The sequence below is a fragment of the Colias philodice genome, chromosome 18 (genome assembly GCF_061535455.1).
Source record: "Colias philodice isolate Cphi_HAF_F1 chromosome 18, ilColPhil1 Martin Lab GWU primary, whole genome shotgun sequence".
Lineage (NCBI taxonomy): Eukaryota > Metazoa > Arthropoda > Insecta > Lepidoptera > Pieridae > Colias > Colias philodice.
In genome coordinates, this window is record NC_143103.1 from 2,062,120 (window position 1) to 2,080,844 (window position 18,725).

Consider the following 18,725-nt stretch of genomic DNA (forward strand, 5'->3'; position numbering starts at 1 on the left):
TAATATTTTACAGCATACTTTTCAAATAATATTTTAGTTATCCTAATAAAACTTTCTAAAGTTGTAATCCAACCATGTACAGATGGCACCCGTACAAGACGAGGTTTTCCTGATTGTAAAGCTATTTTACTGGATGTGTCTTCAAATTTTATTTCTTTTAATTTTTTTATGGCTTCTGTCCAAAACTGAATGTGTGGGGAGTTTATTTTCACTGCTTTTCTCATTTTCCCTTTTGTTGCGCCTCCAGGATAACAATTTACGCTATCGAATAATTCGTCGAAGAACTCCACAACTTCCGCTGTAGTAGCCATACTGCTACTGCTGCCCGTGTGAATGTTATCTAAAATTAAAAATATTTGTAAGAAATAAAAATCTTGGAAACACATAGTTTTTATTGTTAATATTATTTTTAGCTTAATCAATCCCACTGCTGGGAAAAGACCCTAAAACTCCTTTCTTTGCTCTCGCCTAAAGCGCCAGTTGACCAGTTATGCTTGAATGAGTTTATACAATGACACAATTAATGCGTCAATTCTGAACAAAAGAACACCGCTCTACATACCTTCTTTGTGGTATTAGTGTTCTTTTTTATATGTTATATATGAAATTATAACTTAAAAAATCATAAAGTTAATTTGTAATGACATTTTTTTACTTTTAAATATCCACATTTTAGTTTAAGCCGAATTATTTCTATATAGAACGTTAAATTGTTAACTTACTGAGTGCGTTGGTATATTTTAGCATAGCAGCAGTTCGAGCACTTAGAACTTGCGCAGCTACACTCACTTTCATTTTTTTAACTTTATTTGGGTCAACATGGTATACCGTTAATTTAGGCAATGCCCTTGTGTGTCCTAATTTGCTATCCAAATCGTAAATGAATTGTATATCTTTCCAGGTTGCTGTTTTGCCATTCCAAATTATATTTTTATTAAGAAAATTGTTTCTCAATCCTTTCAAAAGATGAGGTGGGTCAAAAAATACACTTAAATTGTATCCACAAATGGTTACTGTGCCATCTGAAAGTAAATTAAAATAAATTGAAAAAAAAAAAAACAAACACATATTAGATAGGTACCAAAATTAAATAAAAAACTAACCATCTCTTTCATTCTGATTTTTTTTTTTATGAATGGTAATCTCCCTTAAACTTTTAATGGCGGATCTAAATGTAGAACCCTGGTCACAAACTAGACCCAATGGTATTAAACCAGTTTGTGCCACTTCTTTCACAAGCTGTTTCAAAATATTTTGAAGTGCAGCTGAAGAAACAGTCCCTTCGCAAAAATAGAATGCCACAGTTTGACGCCATGACGAACACACACCCCTAATCATAAATACTAGAGCGTGGTCACAAAACCTCATCTTCCTTGTTCCAGCTTCATCAACAAACCCATAAATAGTATCATTTTTTTCATTATACGTTAAATGTGGTGTTAATGCTATTTCGTCAAAGACGATGGTACAAAGTTTTTGTCCAGTAGTCCAATTTTTTGTTTGTTTTGCTATATATTTAAAAACTTTCTTATTCATCCCTGGTTCTATAATTATTTTTTCTGTAAGACGATTCAAAGTTCTTAAGTTGGGCAAAACAAACATTTTTTCCAATAATCTGTATGATTTCGGGCTTTGCTTCCACAATACTAGTGCAGTCAACTTTTCATCTAAGGTGAATCTTCTAGCCATTTTATTTTTGCGACATTGCTTTAACTGCATCAACAGAATGGTCTGTGCCTGTTTGCTTAGACCATCAAAGTTTTTAAACAATACTTCATTATTTCCATAGGCAGCAGCCTGTTTAAGATTTTGTGTGGTTGTTTTACCCAAACTGTCAGCAGTTATTTTGGTAATTTGCTTCATAAATTTTCTTTTCTTTGGGCAATTTTTTTTCATAAAATCTGAAAACAAAATTTATGATACAATTTATTTTGATGATTCATTGTGGTGGTGTGGTTAATAATAATAATTTTATCACTGAAAGAGATGTGAAAAGCACTTGTTATGTACATTATATTACTAATAATAAATTACCTTTACGCTTTTGAATGATACTCTTATTTTCATGAGTAGTTTTTTCTTCTACTGTGGGTTCAGTTATATTTCCTGAAAATAAAAGTTATTTTAGTATTTGTAGTGAGCCCATCCATACAAAGACAATTCCACAGTTCCTATTCAAATGTTGTAAACAAAGCCTCAGATTTAAACAATGGCAGTTTAACTGTGAGATTGATAAGTCACATACAATAAACATATCTAAGTAACCACAAACTTAAAGATAGTGCAAGTGCACACTATACATATTGTGTGATCCTACATGTGTTATATAATTTATGAACACCACATTTTTTAGCATCTGTCAACCTTAAAAAAAAACCTTTTTCTAAATCCCATGTCTCTTGCAATCTGCACTAATAAAATCAAAGTTAACCAGTAAATAAAACCAAATACTAACCTGCATCTTCACAAAGAGTACGAAATTCTATTTCTTTGTTTAAGGAACATGAAGTTTGGTCTGCCATATCTGTAAATCAGTAACAAAACAATTACTTTTAAATATAAAGTACCTACAAACATTACATACATATGAAACTTTGAATCTAGTAACAGCTAATGGAATTCTCTTAAAAACAGCTTTATAGTAAAATCTGAGAACATGAATAAAAAACTTACTAAAATTTACAAACATGGATTTATCAACCTATAAACTATCATAAATCACATACCTGTAGGTCTTTTCATAACAACTGGAATAGCTGGAATGCATGATGGATGTTCATGATAATCATCACCTAAAACCAAAGAACTTATATAAATCTATACTATATATTATACTAATATTATAAAGCTAAAGAGTTTGTTTGTTTGTTTGAACACGCTAATCTCAGGAACTACTGGTCCAATTTGAAAAATTCTTTCAGTGTTAGATAGCCCATTCATCGAGGAAGATATAGGCTATATATCACCACGCTAAGACCAAAAGGAGCGAAGCCACGCGGGTGAAACCGTGGAGCGCAGCTAGTAACTTATAAAATCCTGTCCTGATTACTATATTATGATTTATGTTAAATATAATACCATATTATAGGATAGCTTAAATAAAAATTTGAGTGCATAATACATACCTGCCCTTCCAATGACCAACATATTATCTGTAACATTTTCATCCTCATCTGATCCCACTTTGTGATAATTGTGATCACTCAGAGCATTTTGTACTGTAACAAGTAAATACATATGTAACATTTAAAAATATAATTCAAACACAAATAGAAGGTATGTAAAGTATGTCAAAGTATTTGTTTGGAGCCATGAAACCTGTCTTACCAAATATCAGCTATTCACATAATTTTTAATCATGTTATTTATAGCTCCAGGTAGAACTCACCAGTTTCACTGGAAGACAGGGGCACGCCGTGCGCTATTTCGTCATCCGTAAATAGGCATGGGTATGAATGCCTAAGCCTCTTGCCTTCTTCATCGAACTGATATATATCGAAGTGTTTCTCACAAACGCGTTTGTGTCGAAGTTGATCTTTCGACAATCCGATGAGGGAGGAATTAGTGGGCACCAGAAAGGACATCCACAGGTTCCTCAAATAATCATTCTGCGGAAAACAAAAAAGCCGATTCGTCGCATTGGTTGCGGTGCAACCACCGACACAGCACTTTAATAGTCCCATGGCAAATTTAGCACTTCTTTACAGTAGAACACTATAAAGACTAGTAGAAGGTATCGTATCAAAAAACTAAGGAGTAATTGGATATTTTGGATCTCAACTCAAGCAAAAAGCGAGGAAATACACAAAACACCAGTACACTCAACTCAGTTATTAGACACAATCTGTGGACACAATGGTCGTTTCATTTAAATAAATGTCAATTGTCAATTGTCATAACATGGCTTCTCAAAATGGCGCCGTAGCCGGAAACAAGTAGAAAAAAAAAAAAAAAAGTACAGGAAGTAATGCAGCGCCACAACTAGCCATTTTGAAACTAGGCTGTCAGGGCCCTGGTTATCGTCGATTATTGTTGGCACTTGGCAGTTGGCAACTTGGCACTTTGGCAGGTGGCAGTCGGCCACAGATCTGTGCAGTCGGCAGATATAATTAATTGTCAATGGTCTCTAATCTATTCTATAGTGCTGATCAACGACCACAGCAAAGAGAATACAAATACTATGGACCACAGTGTACAACCCACACTGTACAACGGCTGTTGATTATTTGTTGTAATTTATTATTATTTTGAAAAATATATTGATTTTTATATTTCAATTGTATGAAACAATACTTCTGCTAAAGGTAAAAATAATCATTGATTTTTAATTTCATCCCTGGTACGGTTAAAATAATAACAATGCTTTAAAGTTTCTGGTTTAAAAAAATTAAAACACATCATTAAAAAAATCTTGAGTTTTGTTTTTAATTTTAGCTGTTTTGCTTGACTACAATCATAAACCATACACTAATCAATTTCGTATTGGTTGTTATGATTTGACATTTAGATCATCCAATAGAAATACAGATCTAGCATCAATTTATTGTAATAGAAATAGAATCTGTGATGATTCATGAGCCTTCAAAGCGACACACATTTCCGGAAAAGATATTTTTATTGTCTATGTTTTAATATTTATAACAGTTTATGGTTAGATAATAGAGTTTTAAAAATGCAATTAAAAATATAATTAAATAGGTTAAATTATTGGTAATAAACAATTATTTCAGATTTTAATATTCACAATCAAAGACACTCTTTTCTTGATTTATTTGATGAAGAAAAAATTTTCCCTCCAACATTTTAAAAACATTCTACCGGAAATTCGTCTATAGATGCGTTTGTTTCCGAAAAGTGAACGTTTCACGAGTCAACAGCAACGTCTTTCGAGAAGTTCTAGGCGCTGTTTGCGACATTTTTCTTTCTTTTATCCGTCATCCAATGTTTAATGTGATGAAATAACACGTTGTTTAGCAAGTATTCTCATAATAAGTGTTCATAGTCGTAATAAAGTAACCGCTAGATTACGATATAAGCTAATATGGGCGACGAAAGCCACCCGAAAACTCTCTACGTCGGTAATTTAGACGCGAGTGTGACAGAAGAATTCTTATGCGCGTTATTCGGACAAATAGGTGAGGTAAAAGGTTGTAAAATAATACGAGAACCAGGTAACGACCCTTATGCGTTCCTTGAGTTTACAAATCACACGTCGGCGGCTACGGCCCTGGCCGCCATGAACAAGCGAGTATTTCTCGACAAGGAAATGAAGGTTAACTGGGCTACAAGCCCGGGTAATCAGCCCAAGACGGACACAAGTAACCATCACCACATATTCGTTGGTGATTTGTCGCCAGAGATTGAAACACATATTTTAAGAGAAGCTTTCGCTCCATTTGGTGAGATTTCGAACTGTCGAATAGTGCGCGACCCACAAACACTCAAATCGAAAGGCTATGCCTTCGTGTCATTTGTTAAAAAGGCTGATGCTGAGGCGGCAATCCAGGCTATGAACGGACAATGGTTGGGCTCGCGTTCTATACGTACCAATTGGTCGACACGTAAGCCACCAGCCAAAGGTGCAAACGAAGGCGCGCCGACCAATAAACGAGCGAAACAGCCGACATTTGACGAGGTTTACAACCAAAGCTCACCGACAAACACAACTGTATATTGTGGAGGTTTTACTAGTAATATCATTACTGAAGATTTAATGCAGAACACATTCTCACAATTTGGTCCAATACAGGATATAAGAGTATTCAGGGACAAAGGTTATGCATTCATTAGGTTTACAGCAAAGGAAGCAGCGGCTCATGCTATAGAAGCAACACATAATACAGAAATAAGTGGACACACAGTAAAATGTTTCTGGGGGAAAGAGAATGGAGGCAATGAGAGTCAGGTATGTTGAGAATCCTATACAATTGATTTATATTATTAGAATGGGAATCTTATGACCCATATTATCTTGCAGAGTACGAGCAACCCACCTTCAGCGCCGCCAGCAATGGGAGCACAAACACAGTACCCCTATGCGTATCAACAAGGAATGGGATACTGGTATGCTCAGGTAAATAAACAAATCCATTATTTAATCATTATATAACTATACTAGATTTCCGCCCGCTGCTTCGCCCGCGTTTGCGAAGGAAAACCCGCATAGTTCCCGTTCCCGTGGGATTTCCGGGATAAAACCTATCCTATGTGTTAATCCAAGTTACCCTCTATATGTGTGCTAAATTTCATTGTAATCGGTTCAGTAGTTTTTACGTGAAAAGGTAACAAACATCCATACATCCATACAAACTTTCGCCTTTATAATATTAATATAACTATATTATTATAATTTGATGTGTAAACTGATGATAATTGTAGGTTTATGTAATATATTCTTGTTATGCTTAGCTCTATTATTATGTTTTGTATGTAGACTTATTTCTGTGTAGTGGTGTATGTAGTAAAATTCATGTAGGTATATTTAATTAATACATTTGGTTTCCATGGATATTATATAAGGCCTCTATGGTGATCAATGATTTTGAAAGTAATAAAACCTGAAATTTACATTCTAATTCCATAATTTTTACTAACAATTTATAAAAATTAAAATTATTTCAAAATTTATGGCTATAGCAAATTTTTCTATAATTTCAATGTAAATTTATTGAAGATATTTCTATTTTTTTTTTGCCAAAATATTGATGAAATTTTTTTTAGGTCAGAGTGAAAATATTATTTTGTTTTTATAAATAATGTTTAATATTTTATGTACAGAAAATGTATATAAAAATATTTGCAAACTCATTACAAATACTGTATACAAAAAGTGAACTTTGAACCTTCTACAAGAAGTTTAAAATGCACTAAAACTAGTGACAGAATTAAAAAATAATAAAGTTAGCTCTATGTCTTAAAAATGATCTGCAACGTTTTTAATACATGTATAGGAACAAACCTAGGTTTAGTATTAGCATGCTTAATAATTCTAGTCATGTGGTATGTCCGATTCAATGAATATAGATATCTCCAATCTCCATAACAAAAGCACATTGTTGCTGTCTCAGTTTATTTAGAAAGTGCCACAGAGATTCCTTTGTGCTAATGAAATTGTTTATTTGAATGTCAGTCTTATCAGCTAACAGCCTTAATACTTATACAGCATATCTTTTTGATTAGTTATTTTAAACAGGTGTAAGGTTACTTATATTTAAAAGTTAATTGATATAGAACAAGGTGTACATTGTACATCCAATAAGAATTTAATTTGGACTGACAGAATAGCAATATTTAATGTAGAATTTCTAACTTTGTTGTGTTCAAATAATTTTTATTTGGTATACAAAAATTAAATATTATTTACTTTCTACAGTATGCAATGTTACAGTAAAACTCATAATGTACTTTGACTCATTAATCTATACTAATATTATAAAGCTGAAGAGTTTGTTTGTTTGAACGCGCTAATCTCGGGAACTACTGGTCCGATTTGAAAAATTATTTCGGTGTTAGATAGCTCATTTATCGAGGAAGGCTATAGGCTATATACCATCACGCTACGACCAACAGGAGTGGAGCCACGGGGGTGAAACCGCGCGGAGCGGCTAGTCTTTAAAATAATTAGCTTCATATCATATGCAGTGAGAGACTTTAGCGTGTTGAAAATCCATTTATATACTACATGATTAATATGTAGTTGTATGTAAATGTTTAAAATAAAGATTTTGCCATGTCATTATCTGAAGACAAATGAAAACTCGGCATGTGTCAGTTATCTCAGTAATTGGGTCACACTCAAGGACTGTGTGAGTCAGGTTCATTGCACTAATCATTTCTGACATGTTAATTTTATTGCTACTAATTATTTGGTGTAATTGATGGCATCTAGTAGGCTTTATAGTGATAAAAACGTCAGGTGATTTAATATAAGCAGTATAGCTTCGCTTTTGTATTGCAATAGAATTGTTTTTTGTTAACAGCTATTGCTTGTTTTGGCTCCTGGATTGGCCACCTATAAATAAGTCAAAAATAAGATAGGAAAACCTATAAAGATACAAAAGGATATAATATATAAGAAAAAAAAACTTGTGTCTTTCAATAATGAAACTTTTAAACAATATTTTTTATAATATTATGTATAATAGTTGCTATTTATAACAATCATGATTTCTTTAACGCAAAGAAATGCATAATACATTATAAGTGGAATGTACTGTATAAACATTGTTTACAGTTAGTTAGTAGTTACGTTACAGATATTTGAACAAGTTTTAAGTGTATACTTAATTATTTCATTAGGGTAACCTTCAAATTGTATGAAACACATATATTTATCATTTTATTATACTACTAGCTGTGCTCCGCGGTTTCACCCACATTGCTCCTATTGGTCTTAGCATGATGATATTATTTTAGCCTATAGCCTTCCTTGATAAATGGGCTATCTAACACTGAAAGAATTTTTCAAATCAGACCAGTAGTTCCTGAGATTAGTGCGTTCAAACAAACAAATTACAATATTAGTATAGATATGTAGGTGCGATGAATCTGTAAATTTTGCTCACTTGGTAAGTTTAAAATTTTATATATTTATTTGAACAAAACCTATTTTTGACTGTAGAATTTCATATTCAGTCAATGTTGGTAGTATTTTAAAGAAGCCTATAATATTTTATTGTTTTGTATTGATTTCCATTAATAATTACTTATAATGATAGGCCTCTACTACATTTAATAAATGGTCTCACTTGAATAGCGATGTGAAATTATTAGTAAACATAATATTAGGTATGTATTGCGAAGCGATTTTCGCCGTCCGCGCATACATTAGGGTCACGGCCAAATATAGTGTAACAGGTGGTTATAAGCCGTAAGTGGCCATTTTTGCTGACGTTATTACAATGGATATTCTGTGAAAACATCGAAAACTGGTTATATATAGCTTAATAGATTTAATAATTTAGATGATTTATTGATTTGTCTATATTTCAATTTTTTTTTTATTTTTTTGTTAAACTTAATCTAAGGTTAAAAATTAACAATGTAATTTTTACCACAAAGAATTTAAGGCGATCTATTTTAAGAACTTGCGCTATTCTTTTCATGAATTTTAATTAATGATTTACACTAAAATGAGTACCTACTGAACGAAAAAACTTGACCTCATTAAACTAACTAGGTTTTTAAAGTATCCAATTTGTCTCAAGAATCTATGAATAAAACTATGACTTCGGTTAATGATCAATTGTTTTAAACATTATACATGCTATTGTTACCAATGCATTGACCACTTAAAAGAGAAATTATTTTAATGTTTTCTAGATTCTAGTAATACATTTATTGACAACTAGATTTCCGCCCGCGGCTTTGCCCGCGTTTTCAAAGGAAAACCCGCATAGTTCCCGATCCCGTGGGATTTCCGGGATAAAACCTATCCTATGTGTTAATCCAAGTTACCCTCTATATGTGTGCTAAATTTCATTGTAATCGGTTCAGTAGTTTTTACGTGAAAGAGTAACAAACATCCATACATCCATACATCCATACAAACTTTCGCCTTTATAATAGTATTAAGATTAAGATTAAGATATTAGATATTAGTTATAACCACAGACATAGATAGACTACGCAAGTACCGCGATCTGTATGAAAACCAAGCGTGTCATATTTTTTGTACTGACCTTGACGCGTTATGACGTCACGAGCGCTTTTTAGTGATGGTAATTTCATTTTACGCTAAATCGATTAGGACGCCACTCGCGCGGCGATTCTAGTATCGTCCTATCCCATCGAAGTAAATCGAAAGAAATCAGATCAAACTAGATCTATGTCTAAGAGGTAATTAAATAAATGAATCGTAATCGATTACTAAATCGATTCAAGACAGAAAAATGATAATTACCATAGACAGAGGAATGATAAAATAAATTTATAAACCTTTTAATATTCTAACAAGTAAACTAATGTGTTTTAGCTTTTTCTTACATATGCCCATTGAGTTACCGTGTACTACGTACTAGAGAGGCCATCGAAAGAAAGTAATGAAATTACTGTCAATCAATCAATCTTTATGTCCCGTTGCATCAATCCATTTTTCTTTTATATTCGGGTTACTTGGAAAACTGAAAAAACAAACATAGTCTAAGCAATAAGGAGTTTTGACAAAAAAAATCTATGCCCTTTTTTCTGAAAAATTGCTCCTTCAAATTATCATTTTTCTGTTCGATTATAAAATCGATTAGAATCGAGAACTGTTGCATCAAATGAACATCACTAACCACAAAATTGGACAGAAAAATGAGAACAGAAAAATGAGAAGACGCTATTCATTGCTTGTTATCATACGACTCGATCTTTACCGTGCCAAGTAAAAGCCGCAATGTATTCCGAATCATTTCGTATGATTTGGTATCCGTGTTTGTCACGATCGTTTTCCACAGATATTCTTTATTTGATTTTAAAATAAATAGTGCATATTCTGATTAGAAAATTACTTACCGGTGGAAGGAAACATCTCTGCTAACTCGGCCACTCACAGCTGTGGAGTTTCTACAGTTTATAACGGCGTAATTCGGCATTTTACTTTATTCAGCTTCACGTCTTTCCTTGGCGAACTGCAAGCGCGGACTGAGTGTAGGCCAGCGTCAAGTAAGTTTCATAATCTTAGTTTGGACACGGGAAGTACATACACTCGCTTAGTCTATCTTGATACATGTCTGTGGTTATAACTCTTAGAATCTGGAGCATGATAGAATGTTGTGTATTTTACGTGTAATGTGTGTATCCTATACAACCATATTATAACAAAGAATAGTACATATTGAAATATGAAATAAGAAATATTTATGGAAAGTTTATTAGATACTGATTACTGGTATGATTCAGTTTATCCTATTCTACTAATACATATTTTAAATGTGAATGTTTGTGAGGCTTATAGTAACTGTATGAAATTTAGTACAGAGGAAGGTCTGGGTTAACACATAGGCCTTTTTTTTAATCCGCTGGATAACACACAACTATGTGTTAATACAGTATTATAAATCTCTACAAATATACTAGAGTTTATAATAAATAAACATAAGGTTTGTATTGCTTATTGTAGAAATTTATGTACTTTTAATAAGATTGCATGTGAAATATGTGCTCTCTTATGAATTGATACATTTTCCAGGGCTACCCCGCGATACAGGGCTACATGGCGCCGGGTTACTACCAGCAGTATGCGTATAGCAACCCGCAGGCGGCAGCAGCTGGTAAGATATACATAACACTTTCTAAACAAATATTGTACTAACTAGATTGACTTCGGCTTCTGTAAGTTTCTTATTTTGTTCCTCAGTTTTATTAATTTAGTATAATGTAATGAGGAACACCATATTAAAAAAACAGAAATAGAGCACTACTTCTCCTAGGTATGCAAAAGTCAATTTCACATGTGGAAACAGTAATGCCATTTTTTAAGTATTAAAATATGTCAAGATCCAGAAAATAGGTATTTTTCATTTTGCATATGGTTCTTTTTAGTCTGATTATTTTAAATACACATGTAAAATGCAATTATTATTTTACAAAATTAATTGTAGTTCAGTGTATAAAAAAATATTTTTTTACACAAAGAAACTGTTTACAAGCACGTCTGTTGAAGCGAAAAATACCGCAAGATTGACTCCGCTCACAGTAAAGGTACTGTTGTAATAAGGAGTGTGTGACACATGTCGCATACCAAGCTTATTTATATGTAAATAATATAAATAGCAATATTGATAGGTTCAACATGTTGCTTACAATAAAAAAATACCGTTAATTTATCTTTCTGTATAGAGAATTCCGCTTAAATACAGTGCATATAAAGTTTTCAAAAGTATGTTTTAACATAAAAAGTTAAAATTGAAATTATGTATTTGAAAATACCCTGCGCACGCGCAGGAAACGAAGTAGGTATACTGTTAAGAAGTATCATAGAAATTCGTAGCATAGGAGTAAATACAATTTAAAGTACATAAATCCATATTCATTAGCGATTTACGTCACTACCATTAACCTAATATGTATATCGTTAGATATTATTCGGTCATTTACAACAATTGTTTAGATTTATAACTTTAATTTTCATAAGCAATCAAATTTGGCTTCTTTTAATACGCTTTTATTAGCTTCACCTATATGCTTGTATGTAACCGACATGTGTGTATAGAACCGAGTCCTTTTATACTCGATTTTGAGCTACTTTAAAAGCATAGATTTAATTTAAAATTTGTACATTTATGAAAGATCGATGGCCATACAGTAATTTCATATAGTTTGTTTTTTTAACTATAATTATATAATCTTAACTATATAAAATATTTAATCTTAACTTAACCACCGTTAAATTCCTCACATTCACTACAACATAAAAAATTACAACCGTGCCGAATCCTATAATTTATCGCAATTTTATCGCTCCTTATCTCACCTTATCGTAGTACAACTGTGATGATACTTTTATTCTTAGCTCTCGTTGTTTTTCTCATTTGTATTTGTTATAATTTTAGACGTTTACAGAGGTTTTAAAGCACAAAATTTGTTTATTTTATACAATGAAAAATAAAAAGTTAAAAACTTGTGTTATTTATTGGATTTGTATAAAATTTTGATATGTAATAAAATTTAAACATGTTCAACATTCAGTTAACCTGGTTCTCTAATAGATTCTTTAGATGGAAAACATTTAGGCACATGTCACAAAGTCATAAAGTTCTTATCAGCTATTGAAATTGCATAACCAGGAGGAAAAAGCAAATATTTGCTGCAGTATTGTTGTTACATTTATTTCAAATATTGTTATGAGTATTCACTCATAACAATATTTATATTTGGCATTCGCCAGCAAATCACTTTATGTTAAAACAGGATTTTCGCGGGAATACCAAATAATTTTCCTAAATTATGTAATCTATGTAACTCGTCATAATAATATTAACTAATACTTTGTCTAAATTAATTATTGTTGTTACACAGTTTTTATGAGGAAAAAGGGTTTTACAATTATTCAATGTTACTAAAATGTAATATTGAATTATAAATAAACAATTCACTTGGTTAATAAAGTCAATAAAATCATAAAGTTGATGAAAGGTGGTAAAAATGTATCGTAATCATATAGCTAAATGATTTAGACCGGGAGATACTGACACAAAATTTCGAGTCATTTGTAACAAGGATGGCGGTTCTACAGGGGTCTTAGTACGCAATGACAAAAAGAAAAATGATGGTGTGAACGCTGGTACCGGTGGCTTAGTCGCGTGGGCGTTTGTCGAACTCGTCGGAAAAATAGCGAAAGTCAAACGATTTGTAACACAAAAATTTTAGAATTTACCGATAGCCCATAAAAAAGAAGTAGGCGGTAGTGTCATGCCATACTTTTCCGGTGTGACTTACAGCCCGCCATACCGACGCAAATGTGTTGATTTAAAAAAAAACAATTCAACCATTTGTACCAGGCTAACTTTTGCACAGGTAACCATCGTCGTCTAGCCATTTACGAAAATCACCATACCATACTTTTCGGACGATTCCAAATGGTCGCCATACCGCCGAAAATCTGCAAAAATTTTTTTTTTCGCCAAACTTTTTGTACCAGTATTGCATTTAGATTTTTGGAGAGTATTTGATAAAATGTGACCATTATTATATTTGCCATACTTCTTGTAGGGGGAAAAAGTGCTGCCATACTTCATAAATAAATTTATTATTAATTTATAGAAGTGAAGATTTCTACCACCTAGATCTTTGAAATTTTGTATTTATATTTGTTGAACCTCAAACTTATAGGAAAGATTAATGCCATACTGTTACAAATCGTTCAAAATACGAATAAAATCATACAATAAAAAAAAATCTTACACACATTCGCCACCTCCCACAGGTATGGCATTATCACACTTCTATTTATAATCATTCAGGAGTTGTTGAAAAAAAAATTTAGGGTGTTACAAATGGTTCGGCGAAAAAAAAAATTTGCAGATTTTCGGCGGTATGGCGACCATTTGGAATCGTCCGAAAAGTATGGCATGGCGATTTTCGTAAATGGCTGCACGACGATGGTTACCTGTGCAAAAGTTAGCCTGGTACAAATGGTTGAATTGTTTTTTTTAAATCAACACATTCGCGTCGGTATGGCGGGCTGTAAGTCACAACGGAAAAGTATGGCATGACACTACCGCCTACTTCTTTTTTATGGGCTATCGGTAAATTCTAAAATTTTTGTGTTACAAATCGTTTGACTTCGCTATTTTTCCGACGAGTTCGACTAACGCCCACGCGACTAAGCCGCCGGTACCAGCGTTCACACCATCGTTTTTCTTTTTGTCATTGCGTACTAAGACCCCTGTAGAACCGCCATCCTGTTACAAATGACTCGAAATTTTCTGTCAGTATCTCCCGGTCTAATTAATAATCATGTTAAAAAATTTGACTGACTATTTTTATCATGCATCAAAATAATAAATATATTTAGAAACATAGTTATTATGGCTTCATGGTTGAATGTTCTAATATTGCAAAATTGCATTAAATGAACAATAATAAGTAATTATTTGTTATGTGAATTCCAGCGGGGTACCGCATGAGCATGCCGGGCGGCAGCGGCGGGTCGTGGGGCGGCGCGCCGCAGCCGGTGATGTACGCGTCGGCGATGCCGTCCGCGCAGTACCCGTCGCAGTAGCGCGCCCACACTGGACCCCCGGCCCGTGCACTGGCGCGTCTTACCCGCACCTTGCACAGTCGAAACCGATTGCAGTCTAACCGCCGCGAAGTGACGCCGAATTGAAGTCGCTCGGTCTAGTGTCACCGTCGCTGGCCTTATTGAAGATTGAAAAGAGGACACCGGCTGGACGATCGTGCGGTCGCGAGTGAATGACATTTAACGTGTAGTGCTCGCGTGCTCGGTCAGCGTGTTTGTGTTCAAGTTGTGTGCCGGTGATTGCGGTTGAGTGGTGTAACTATGAAGGTGATATGCAACTGAGCTTAGGAAACTAACGATGTACTTCATGTCGCTTCGCTAGATGGGAGGTATGGTGTACTTTGATCGTAGTTGGCAAAGATGGGTTTATTAATTTTCGTTTGTGTACTGCAGAAATAATTTGTGATGCTCATGTATGAATGAATTTTGATCTGTCTATGAGACATATATCCAAATTGGATCGCAATTGAACATGACAAATTGTTTCTCAAGTATTGAAATAAAATAGAGTTTTATAAGGTAAACAAGTTTGTCAACTGATAAGGGCGGTTGCATATAGTTTCTTCTTAGTTATTTAGACACGGATTGCATTAGGTTGTGATTGTGTCAGTTGACTAAATTTTTGCGGGCTTTGTGAGTTTCAGTCTGAGATGTTATCTATGACGTCTGTGTATTATTTAATGTTTGTATTGTGTTTATTATTTCAAAGTATGTTCTGCAGAAAATGTTTATAGAATTATAGCAAATACACTCGCATGATAGTTAACATACTGTTCTAAGAACTCACAAGCGCCGCTAGGTGTAAATAAAAGGTAAAACGCGTTAGTCCACTATAGTCTATAAATTCGCGATAATTGTGAAGGTAACGAAAAGTTGAAAAGGGAAAGAAAACAGGTCTCTGGCAATGTTTGATTAAGATTTGTTGTCTTTCGCGTTTGTAACTTTTCTAATGAAAATAAATAGCAGTTGTCGATATGACCCACCTCATGCGTGATGGTAATGCGATAGATTCAGATCGTTGCGATATTTCTGACTGAAAAGTAAGGGAAAGTAAACAATGTCTCCCTTCGAAACCACAATCAATAGTTGTCCGATATAGATGAACATTGTTATAGAAGCGATTTTGCTATGTTAGCCGAAATTATTTTCAATTATGTCTAACAGAGCAAATATATTTTATAGTAAAGAGATTGTCTATTCCTATTTTAATTTCGACAGTTATATGATTTCTGTCCTTAGTCACAAGGTATTCTTAAATACGAGAGTTACGGCTCTTTAAAATTTTGGTAGCCCTTCCTGTTAGGTTCATCTTTAGGCTACGAATTCAATATCGCGATTTTAAATTCTTAACCTAAAGGTCAGTTACATTCGAGCATTCCTTAACGATCACTGTGGATTTTACACTTGCCAAATATTTGCATACATTTCACCTGTGATTTGACCAAACTTCGACTGTACGTTTTTGTACATAATACAGTTTTTTACACATTTTGTGTTAACAGTTTTAACTTTTGTTTTTCTGACATCTTTCCCAAATCGAGTTTAAAATTTACACTTTTTAAATATCGCTGCATGAACCTCGCATTGTTTCTATCGGTGCTAACGAAACGGTACTAACTGAAACCCGTCTATACCGAGGGTCCCCTGTCCCCCAAATCCTGAGACTGTCTCAGTGCTCCGATGCCTTAATCACAGTACAACTGACTTATACAGCGAATCTGTATATTAGCTAGGTTTCGTCCAGTGTAATTGTTACGGTATTCTGACATATCCGGATGACGTAATTCTACGGGTGAAAGTGACGCGCAAACCAGAGAGAAGAGTCGATTGTTTGTGGGCGGGATAGTTTGCGTATGTGATTGTAAACAGCGCCATCTAGCGAAAGAATTGTCGTTCGGAAGCTCACGGCGCCCACGATCTACATAGATAGGACATAACGAAATAAATTATAAATTTAAAAAAAAGTTATATTTAAGGGAGGTTGTGTCGCGAGTGGGCTCGTGTACATAAGTTGATATTTATTGGTGCCCCGAAGGCAGACTGAGATCCGGAACACTACTCGACGCGCCAGACCGTTGTGACGTATTTAAGTTCGGCACATGTTGTTTTGTTTGTCTGAATTGTTATGATTTATTGTATGGAATCACTGGTGAGTCAATAAAGCAGTGGGTCTGGGATCGGGTGTTTGATTTACGATTGAATTAATGTATGGTCCATTAATTGAACGACACACGTTCTTCTGTGATTGATATTGCGTATGCAAACGATATAATGAGAAATTATTGTAAAGTCCTAACGTCATTTTGTAAAAGGAAGAAATAAATAGTTTAAGTTGATTAATAACTTTTTGATTTCAACTTACATTGACGTGGTTCCTATCCCATTAAATTACATCTCATGAATGTAATGCAAAATAGCATTTAAAAAACTTGATAAAAGAGCTTTTGACATTTGATAAAAAATACTAATATTTCATTGGTAAGAAACATTTATGCATAGAAATCTAAATAACAAGAAACTAGAACTGCTTTAATGTCATAAATATGAAAACCACTGTCGCCAAAATCAACACATTTAAACCGATAGTTAAACAGTACACACAAGTAAACTGTCTTTTATTGGACAGCTTGATTTTAGTGAAGTTTTCACTTAAATATTAAATTCAGCTTTTTAATATATATGCTAACGTACGATTTTACGATTTATTTTAGAATAACATCCATGTACCTAACATGAGACGTTTTGTTTCTTTTTGCTCCAATACGAACAAATTCGGCTTTTCTACAACAGAGGGCGTTAATTTTCAATAGTTATGACTTTGAACCTAAACACATTGAAATAAGGTTGATATTTGTATTAAACGTGTTAATAAGAACGGTCGATTGTGACATTCATTGTTATTTAGATTTATATGGTGACATTTGTACATAATATGTACTTTTAAATATTCTATAATTTATAAGGAAAAACGACATTATTTAAAAAAAAAAATACCGATGAAATGTTATTCCTTTATTAGTAGAATTACAACTTATGGAAGAATTTCCGCAGTGGGAAATGCTGAAACACACTATGTTTACACACATTTACGTCTCAAGAGGAACTGAACAGCGACGAACGCACTGGTGGCTTGGAAGTCACCTGAGTGGCGAAGAAGGTCACGCGCGCTTACGACTTCTAGTGTCTTGTTATTTAGATTTCTTTGAATGTATGGTATAAGACTGAACCAAATTATGATGATAATACATGATGGTCCTTAAAATTATAAGAAACCAAGTTATATCGCACACATGATAAAATAACCTAACCTAACCTATTAATTTAATTTAATAACATCAAAATCGGTCTGGTTACACTCAATTCTATCCTATTCAAAATATCGAAATAAGCGCAAGGAGTGCGAGCAGGAGTATTTCCTATTCAATCACAGGTCGACAAGACAAAAAGTCATCAGGCGCAGACGCGGCAGCTCTTCGCGGGATGTACCTACATCGCCATCTTCCTTGCTACTTCTAAATAAAATTCTATATAAAATTATGATAACATTTTTTGACTGAAACTTGGTCTCTCTTTATCTGCTTATGAGATTCTACCTCTAACAGTCTACCCAGGGCCGCGCCGACCCCCGGCAGCGCCTGTGTGCGAAACCTATGAAGCGCCTCTTTTTTTATAAAAATTCAATGCGCACCTTACACACACACTTTCAATCAAATGATTGTTCATTTGTTTTGTTTTGCCTTAGCTATCTCGTTCGTTAAAATCGGGGAATACCCATGACCCCACCCCCGGGCCTCGCTTGCGTCGCACGCATCGCATCGGGTTGCGTTCAGAAACTCACTCATTCATATTTAGTCCACTCATTATATACATTTAAAAAAGAAAGTGAATTTGCGCATCTAATTTTTTGATATATTGTAGGGATACCCAGAAAAGCTTAACTTGAGTTTTTCGACCAAGATTTCCTATGAGCTTTCGCCGCCATCTTAAAAAAAAGGTGTAA

At 33.8% G+C, this 18,725-nt stretch overlaps 2 protein-coding genes across 3 annotated transcripts; one reads left to right on the plus strand and one right to left on the minus strand.

Moving 5' to 3' along the window:
• Positions 1–1,528: 1,528 nt before the first annotated feature.
• Positions 1,529–3,972, minus strand: LOC149480258 (uncharacterized). The gene is made up of 6 exons (XM_089706846.1): positions 3,389–3,972; positions 3,126–3,218; positions 2,727–2,792; positions 2,035–2,106; positions 1,601–1,901; positions 1,529–1,559 (listed from the first exon to the last, which is right to left on the minus strand). The coding sequence occupies exons 1-6, from the start codon at positions 3,681–3,683 to the stop codon at positions 1,529–1,531; spliced, it is 858 nt and encodes a 285-aa protein (XP_089562972.1). The 5' UTR covers positions 3,684–3,972.
• Positions 3,973–4,848: 876 nt separating this feature from the next.
• Rox8 (TIA1 cytotoxic granule associated RNA binding protein Rox8) lies at positions 4,849–17,068 on the plus strand. Of its 2 annotated transcripts, none has more exons than XM_089706643.1 (4): positions 4,849–5,905; positions 5,978–6,073; positions 11,192–11,255; positions 14,598–17,068. In XM_089706643.1, exons 1-4 carry the CDS (start codon positions 5,042–5,044, stop codon positions 14,705–14,707), a joined length of 1,134 nt encoding a protein of 377 aa, XP_089562769.1. In that variant the 5' UTR covers positions 4,849–5,041; the 3' UTR covers positions 14,708–17,068. The 2 variants fall into 2 exon arrangements, with proteins under 2 accessions (XP_089562769.1, XP_089562768.1); XM_089706642.1 differs by having other exon boundaries at positions 4,850–5,905; positions 11,174–11,255.
• Positions 17,069–18,725: the final 1,657 nt, after the last annotated feature.

What these genes read in the sequence shown, in the direction of transcription:
- LOC149480258 (XM_089706846.1), bottom strand. Translation starts at nt 3,683, where the DNA reads ATGGGACTATTAAAGTGCTGTGTCGGTGGTTGCACCGCAACCAATGCG. An exon ending in TATCATTCAAAAGCGTAAAG is followed by an intron (nt 1,902 to 2,034) that starts GTAATTTATTAT and finishes TTTTGTTTTCAG; the next exon opens with ATTTTATGAAAAAAAATTGC. An exon ending in TACAGATTATTGGAAAAAAT is followed by an intron (nt 1,560 to 1,600) that starts GTTTGTTTTGCC and finishes ATCGTCTTACAG; the next exon opens with AAAAAATAATTATAGAACCA.
- Rox8 (XM_089706642.1), top strand. Translation starts at nt 5,042, where the DNA reads ATGGGCGACGAAAGCCACCCGAAAACTCTCTACGTCGGTAATTTAGAC. An exon ending in ATGGAGGCAATGAGAGTCAG is followed by an intron (nt 5,906 to 5,977) that starts GTATGTTGAGAA and finishes ATTATCTTGCAG; the next exon opens with AGTACGAGCAACCCACCTTC. An exon ending in TGGGATACTGGTATGCTCAG is followed by an intron (nt 6,074 to 11,173) that starts GTAAATAAACAA and finishes TACATTTTCCAG; the next exon opens with GGCTACCCCGCGATACAGGG.